The 8368-nt window shown below is 39.4% G+C and overlaps 1 protein-coding gene across 1 annotated transcript; it reads right to left on the bottom strand.

Moving 5' to 3' along the window:
• Positions 1-901: 901 nt before the first annotated feature.
• Bloc1s2 (biogenesis of lysosomal organelles complex 1 subunit 2) lies at positions 902-6944 on the bottom strand. The gene is made up of 5 exons (XM_027930382.2): positions 6868-6944; positions 6367-6483; positions 3467-3586; positions 2664-2768; positions 902-1386 (listed from the first exon to the last, which is right to left on the bottom strand). Exons 1-5 carry the CDS (start codon positions 6920-6922, stop codon positions 1355-1357), a joined length of 429 nt encoding a protein of 142 aa, XP_027786183.1. The 5' UTR covers positions 6923-6944; the 3' UTR covers positions 902-1354.
• Between the last annotated feature and the right edge of the window lie 1424 nt (positions 6945-8368).

The following is an 8368-nucleotide window of genomic DNA, read 5'->3' as shown; positions in this document are numbered from 1 at the left end:
CTATTCTAAAAATTTTTGAAAATTCATCCACGAAAATTTACGATAGCTGGAGATAGTCAAACACAGTGTAAGTGTAGGAGTAACAGGAAATAAAATTTTTTAAAAAATAAGGGCCTTGTATACATGACAAGAAATCCAGCTTTTTCAAAAAGGCCATGAGAAATCACTAAAGAATTCTAAGCAGGAATAATGTGGCTAAGTTTACATTTTAGAAAGACTGCTGTGGCAATAGTGCGGAGGGTGGGTTAGAAGGACAGTTAAGAAGGGTTTACAATAGTCCAGAAGAGCAGAGGATAAATGGTGGAGGTCTGAAACAAACAAACAAAAATGGGGGGACAGGGACAGACATAAGTCCTTTTGCAAATTTAAGTGGACTCTCAGGCACCTCACTAGCTGCTAATACCTTACTCTGGATAAGGTTGCCTTTCTTCCAAACTGAATTGGTCATTCAGTAACCCCTATCCCCTGGTATCTTTGGTGTGAAAGGATGACAATAAGGTTCCCAGAAGCCTCCTTAGCCCCACAAACACAAGTGGGAAATATTTTAAAAGACTTCATTTTATGAATATAACCACTCCCTCCTCCCCCAACACATACACATCTTGCCTTTATCACATTTTCAAAAGGGAACACACACATATAAGGCACTGGGTTTGAGTCTCAGTACCACATAAAAATAAATAAAAGTACTGTGTCCAAAAAAAAAAAAAAAAAAAAGATGTCATCTGATTCATAAAAGAAAAAGAGATAAGTGAGGCCCATCCCATATACTAAGCTATTGAAACTCCTTTTACTAGTTCTGTTTGGTCTATAAGATTTGACTGTTTTTAAGATTTTGTTATTGCAATGTTATGGAAAACTAAGTTACTAATATTCAGAAAGTAATAAACTGCAAAGAACATGTTTTTTTTTTTCCTTTTTTTTAATTTAGAATCTTGTTAACAATACATTAGCATCATTAATAGAAAAAAAAAAACCATTTACACAGTAACTCAAAAACCAGTCATTTAAGAAAATATTGTGGTACTTAACCACTATCAGAGAAAACAGGTCCTCTCATTTGATTCCACTGGCAAGCCCAGGTTTTTCCTGAATTTTGAGAGTCTCTGTCCTGAATAGATAATGAAGCATTCAAGTAAACAGTAAGGAGCTGTGTGAGTTTCTGAGGGACACTGCCTCAAAGGAGGTTCAGGAGCAGCCACAGTCCTCCAGTTTACCCAACATTGGGATGTTCCTGGGATGACCAGCATAGTTGCCTTTTCAAGAGCTTTGACAATTCATCAGCCTCAGGATTCGAGTGTTATGAAACATTCTTCCACATTAAAAAAGACTTTATCCCATAGGAATTCATTTTTCATCGCTTCTCCAGCTTCTTGTACTTGGCTTCTATGTAAAGGAGAGGAGGGCATTACAGCTTTTAACAGTGGTTCTCAAAGATACATTTTTCTTTTCTTTTTTTTTTTTTTAGCATTTCAAAGTAAATTCAGATATGCCTATTATATTTTTTAATTCATTACTTTCATCTGTCCAAATATACAGATTATCAATTTATACAATTTGAAATAACAAGTCAAACATATGCACCCAGAATTGAGAGCCCAAAACAAGTTCACTAAGTTCTGTCAACAGCAGCTGCTTGGACAGCACCATTAGAATTAAGCAGATTACTGTAACTTGATCTATCAGAAAACCTTAATTAAGCACTGGAAACTGCCTTTCCAGATCCTATCCCAGGTGCCCTCTGGAATCCTGAGGAAGTATAAATATATTTTTCACCTTTTATATTCTTAGCCTTACTTTTCACTCCAGGAAAGCAATTTGGAAAGATATGGAGATTTAAGAGGTCATAAAATAAGCCTATTGCTGTGACATTTTCTTTTTTTTAAAAAAAAACTCAGAAGCACCTAATTCTATCTCATGCCTTCTACATGGTAAGGTTCACAGTGAAAAGTTTCCAAATGTAATTGTAGGCAATGAAACTGATTGTTGATCACTACCTATGTCAAATCTCAGCCTGCACAAACTACTTTCTTGAAGTAGTCAACAATTATCAATGATGAAAATACAATAATCTGTAACTGTTACCTAGGCTAAAAACAAATTCACTGTTTTTCACCAGGGATATAACAGACAGAGCCAGTGAGCAATACTAAAAATACGAATTCTATCCTTAAGGGAATTAGTCTTTCAAGTAAACCTTTGGTTGACTATTCCATTTTTTACAGACATACGTATCTACATTATTAAAGATGACTCAGAATGCTAGTCCACAACTAAAAGATTGACCATTGTAGTCAAACAGACTGGATTTGGAATATGGCTCATTCATATGCTTTACTAATTTTGTGTCCTTAAACAGGTTTCTTAACCTCTTAAACCATGTTTTTCTCCCCTGTGGAATAGGAAAAAATAAAAAATTATGTACTTACCTCACATATAAAAGATAAAAATCATAATACATACATGTAAAGCACTAAGAACAGTGCCTAGTAGAGTATTAAAATCATTAAGAATAGGAGATGTTCTTTTTATTAATAATAATGATAAGGCTTTAAAGGAGGATTATAAATAAGTACTCTATAAATGTTAAATATTATATTAGTTAAGGGCATACTGTTAAGAGATACTCCTTATTAAATCAAAACAGAAATAAAAATGGTTACCCAGTTTTTTTGAATATGCATCCAACTTGTAGGCTGCCTGCTCAAGAGCTGCTACTTGCTCCTCAATTACATTGATCTGATCCAGATAAGGCTGTAGTCCAGCATCTTTAAAACAAATCACATATTTATACATCTTCAACAAGAAGTTTAGAAAAAGAGGGGGAAAGTAAGAATGTTAGTGTCTCTCTAGATATGCCTCAGATAGACTAGGTGGAGAGACATGGTTCTCGTCATTAGCTAGGTAGATGCTTTAGAGGATTGTGCCTAACTAATCAAGCACAATCATGACCTAGCCAAAATAAGTCGCTCTCATCTACTAATTTTCCTTTCTTTTTAATTTATTGTTCTCAAGCAATCTGTTACTGATTCAGTTTCTTGGGCACTCCCACACTAAGCAAGGATGTCCTACTGACAAAAACACAAATATAAGTCAATGAAAAAATATATTTGACCACTCTAAATTAGCATTTTCCATTTATAGATTTTTCTGTTTTCTATTTATAGAACAATCCTTTATGGATTTCAATGTTAAATCAATTCACTAATATCTGATTACCCCTTTGTTGCCCCTTCCCCTTCCAGGAATAAACTTACAAAATCAAAATTTGGAAGCACATATAACCATTCTACCAAAGCATGGTGATCTTCAGAATGAAAGAAATTCACCTTGACTCAGTAATTCATTTTTAGAAAACAAGCTTCCAAAAGATAGTGATGCCATGTTTACTCTCTCCTTCTTCTAGGTCCCAAACATAAAAGAACATTAAATACAAACATGTTTAATTATAAAAATTATTACTTACACTTCTGGTTTAAGTCCTTTAAGTTTCTACTAATGTTTATAGCAATATCTTTCATTTCAAGATACTTCAAGCTGGTTAGTTTATTCATATTTTCCAGGAGTTTATAGTCTTCACTGGTGGCTTTAAAATAAATAGAAAATGTGATGCCTTTAAAATCTGTCTTATATCATTGAAATGTGGAATTTTAGGCCAAATGTTAGTTCAAGGCAGAACCTAGGTAATGTCAAAGGAGTAGCCCATTTTTCCCTTCTTTTTCTTTTTTAGGAAAGAATTATTACCCAAAGCAAATTTTATTACAAGGCTCAAAGAATACAATGTGAAAGACCACTGAGCTTGAACTAGACCCCAATATCCTTAAAAAAAAAAAAAAAAAGCAGTCTTCTGTTGTAAAGCTACAGAGTGCAACCATAGTCATCACTCACAAATTTTGAGCAGCTCACTTTTGAACTATGACACTTATACTCAGCCTATATACTCTGAATATCTAAGTAGAAACTCAGGCAGTAATCGGCAAACTGTTTAAATCAAACAAGATCTAAAAGGTGAAAGTTGGGGCTATAGCTTAGTGGTAGAGTATGAGCGTGCACACACGTGCACATGCACATACACAAAGACCCAGAAGGTTCAGGTTCAGGTTAGAAAGGGAAATGATAAATTCATGTACTAAGAAGCGGGAGGTGATATAGTACTGGTATAGCATAAAAACATACCTCTTAGTAACTTGTTCATTACTATGTATAATTCTTTCATTTTATGCAGTGACTTTTCTAAATCATTTGTTTCCCATATTCTCAATTCTCTTCCTGTTCCCCTCCCAAAATAACTATTCCTCTGCTCCAATTTTCCCAAAAGCCAAATTCACTAACAAAGTGCTTCAATCCCTCTGCTTTACTCTTAAATTTCTCTGTACCTTCTCAAGAAGCAAAAGATCCTATTCTAAGACATCTCCTCTTGTGCTTTTGAACCCAAACCCTTCTTCTTCTTCAGGCCTCTCTTCAATCATCTTCTCTAACTTGCATTTCCAAACTCTTTCTCCATCCTGGCACCTTTCTCTCTATATAGAAATATATTTAGGTTTCCTCCAGTTCAAAAGCACACTTTCTTTCCCCTCACATCTACATTATTTGCTCAGTAAAGTAATGAGGCTGTATTGTTAAAACATTTTAAATAGTAGCCAACACTCACTACTTCTTCCTCACCATTCACTTATGTAAACCCATGTAATCTGGTCTCTGCCCCCACCATCCAAAGAAATTACAAGCACTAAGGTCACTGGTGTCTTAACCACCAAATTCATGGCATTTCTTAGTTCTGATACTCCTAAACCTTTCCATTTTATCTGATGCTACTACTCTCACACACTTTGGAATAGTATCAACAAGGCAACTGTTGCCTTGGTATTGTACTATGCTGATTTTTAAAAATCTCCTTCTGACTTGTCTTCTTAGATTTTTGTGCCAAATCCTTTCTCATTCAACCTCTTTTTAAAAAATTTTTTAAACATTTTTTAGTGTCGATATATCTTTACTGTATTTATTTATACGCAGTGCTAAGAATCGAACCCAGTGCTTCACACATACTAGGCAAGCCCACTACCAGTGAGCTACAAACCCGAGCCCCTCATTCAACCTCTTTAAGTATCAGTTCTCAACTTTTTCTCAGCTATTACACATAAATGATGTTTACATGGGTAGCACATTCCCAGAGCTAAACTAGCTTCCTCTCAAACTCAAAAAAGCATTTGTGCAAGTAATGACAATAATGGGGAAACAATAATATCCTTAAAATTAGTTTTGTAATAAATAAATCATTTGGAAGCTTTGGTACTTTAAGTACTGTTATTAAAAACAAACTAACTGCCTCATACAGACATTCCCTGAGATTTTAGTCTAAGCCCTTAAGAAGGGTATCTCTAAGCTCTTTCTTGGTGATCTCACAGCCTCTACTCACATCACTATGCAGGTGACTCTCTAATCTGTTGCTTCTGCTCTGATCAGTTTCTAAGCTCTGGCCTCACATGTGCAAGTCACCTGAGTGCCTTGAGAGAAGTCACCTGAATGTTCTGTAATATCTACAAGTCAAGCCCAAACTGAAAACAGTTTTCACACTAAACATGTTTCCTCTTTCTAGCTTCTCTATTTTGGTTGATGACACTACTTAGGCTTACAAAACTCAGAAACATCCTAGGCTGCTAAATACCTACTTCAACAAGTCCTATAAAGTCTACTTCTATGATATTCTTGCACCTGCACTCTTTTCCATTCCTTTTACCATCACTTTGCCTCAGACCATCATTACTTAATTTTCTTACTCTCCTCCACACGAATGTCATGTGTCCTCCTAGAAACACACACAGGACCAAAAATTAACTATGTCTCAAAGTATGAATCACCCAATTCTCAGACCAACCTAACAGGTCCTTAAACCTACAGGTCACTCCCCATTCCCCAATTTTATTTCTGCTAAACACATCTTCTGCTTGCTTATTCCACTTCATACAATAATTGTATCATTTCCCCACTTTCCACCACTCATTCCCTTCAGCATCCTGTTCAAAGTACACCTCTCCCAGGGAAATACTTCTTGGTTAATATCGCTGGATGTTAACCTCACCCCCATCCCGTCACTGTAACACTACAGGATCCATCAGAGTTGTATTAACAGGTATTGCATGTGTTTTTGAAAGTGGTTCGTAAGATTCTCCAGGGAAGGAATGAAGTTCCCTCCCTCCCATTCATGACCTTCCCAGACTTCCAACTGGCAGGTCTTAGTGCACTGTAGGTAAGAAAGGCAGCCACCGACTGTGGCTGCTAAAACACTTCCCAGGTCTCTACAAAGCGAAACCCAGCCCCAGTGGGTGGCTCAGAACACCACCTCGGTCAACCTAGTCCGCGCCTCACCCGTCAGTTCTCCAGTCAGGTAAGTGGCCATTTTGGAGAACATGTCCCGGCAAAGCTCGGTGATGTCAGCCTCGGCGGGCTCCTTTGCTTCCTCAGCTGTCTCCACGGCGGCATCGTCTGGGCCAAAGGAGAATGATTAAGTAGCTTGCCTCACACCGCGTCCTAATCCAGACAAGCAGCATCTTCCCACATCCCTCCGCACCTGTCTTCAATCAAGTCGGCCTCACTCTCCACCTGCCACATTTTCCCCTCGCTTCGTCCTTGCACCAATGACATGCCAACTCTGCTCCTCTGCACCGACCCCTCGCCCATTCCCGACCCTCCGACCAAAACAACTCAGTGGCTCTGACAGGACCTGTGCACCCCTCCGCCCTGCCCACCCCTGCGACTACACATCAGCCCCGCCATCTTGGGGCTCCCGGCAGGACACTTCACCCCAGGACCTCCGCCGGACATTTCATTTCCATCTAGGCCAGGTACTGTTTCCATCTCGCCGGGTACCTCGAGTGGGCTCCTCGCGTCTCGGCGCTGTGACAGCCTCAGCCGCCGCCGCCATGCCGGCCCAGCGCTGCTTCCGGTTCTGGGTGTCTGCGCGTGCGCACCGGGCGTGCCCCGCCTCGGCAGCCCTGTCCTTCTGAGTCACTTCTTGAATAAATGACTCTTAGCAAAGTATAAGCAGGAAAGCCAGAATTGAAGCCAAGATTGCCTGTCATGAATCGATCTGCTGCCGAGAGTCTGGACGTCTGGGACTGAGGATGCACTCATCCCTAACATCGCACTCTGGAGCGCTCACTTGGCTTGTACTGGGGGTAGTCCACGCTGAGTGGCTTACTGACCCAGTCACTGGAGACAGGTTACTTCCTCCCCAGACGCTCCGCACCCTGGCAGGTGTTAGTGACCAAAATATTGCTTGTGCAGGTAGTCTTATTCAGGCTTTGGAAAACCTTCAAGTCTTGATCCCTGACCCTAAATACTCACCTTCTCAGTGTTCTGGATTAATACCAATTCAAGGATCCCAGTTTCTTTTAAGTGCAGGCTGGCACCTGCTTCTCTTTTGATACACACTTTGTGTTTGGGGGTGGGGGCGGGGGGCTTTTTTATTCTGAGACAAGGTCTCGAAAGTTGCTTAGGGTCACGCTGATTTGCTGAGACTTTTAATTTGTGATCCTCCTGCTTCAACCTCCTGAGCCTCTGGGATTACAGGCCTGTGCCACAGCACCTGGCAGATACAACCTTTTTTGAAGAGAGCTTGAAACGTAACTTTTTAGGGTTGAGGATATACTCTGGTTGTTTTAACTGCATTTAACAATTTCATAAGTTTCCTAGAGTATAGAGTACTTAGTGGGATGGGAGAACAGAGATGAGGAGGGGATTGAATGAGAAAAAGTGACTGGGAAGCAATGTAAGGTGTAAAATGAATAAGGGTAAAGGTCACAGGAAAGGGAAGAGTTTCGAGTCTCAGGATATAGGGTCATGGTCACTCAAAATCTTAGTGTGGGGGTTTCTTATCTTATCCCTAGTCATTGTCCCTCTGCATACACAAACATACATGCAAGCTACCCCCACCTCCAACCCCTCTTAATCTGACTTTTTCCCCACTGAGAACTGGGTCTCCGTAAGTCATCTGTCTCAATTCTTCCATATGGAACAATCATAGTACCCTCCATTTCAAAACATTGCTACAAGCCAAAAGTTCTTATTTCAGGACTCCTGAGGCAGCCCATCTCCTTCATGTTGTCACTGCTCCTACTCCATACTTTCAAGAGAATATGAACTTATTCCAGACCAAGCACATAATGGCTTGCAGTTCCAAACTCTTTTCTTACTGCTATAGTCCCAGAACCAAATACAAAACCTGGTTTTCTGAAAGAGTTTTATTGATAGTCACCTGGGAAACCCACATTATCCTATGGAAAAATAGAATCAGAGTCTAACACATATTCCAAAGCTGTCTGAATCCTGAGGTCATTTTCTTGCCTAATTCCCTTCAGGCTCCATTTCA

This window comes from Marmota flaviventris, chromosome 4 (assembly GCF_047511675.1).
Source record: "Marmota flaviventris isolate mMarFla1 chromosome 4, mMarFla1.hap1, whole genome shotgun sequence".
Taxonomy (NCBI): Eukaryota; Metazoa; Chordata; class Mammalia; order Rodentia; family Sciuridae; genus Marmota; species Marmota flaviventris.
Note: the sequence above shows the minus strand (reverse complement) of the source record. Positions and strands in the feature narration are given on the sequence as shown.

What these genes read in the sequence shown, in the direction of transcription:
- Bloc1s2 (XM_027930382.2), bottom strand. Translation starts at nt 6,922, where the DNA reads ATGGCGGCGGCGGCTGAGGCTGTCACAGCGCCGAGACGCGAGGAGCCC. An exon ending in ACGCGAGGAGCCCACTCGAG is followed by an intron (nt 6,484 to 6,867) that starts GTACCCGGCGAG and finishes CCTTTGGCCCAG; the next exon opens with ACGATGCCGCCGTGGAGACA. An exon ending in CCTGACTGGAGAACTGACGG is followed by an intron (nt 3,587 to 6,366) that starts GTGAGGCGCGGA and finishes TTTATTTTAAAG; the next exon opens with CCACCAGTGAAGACTATAAA.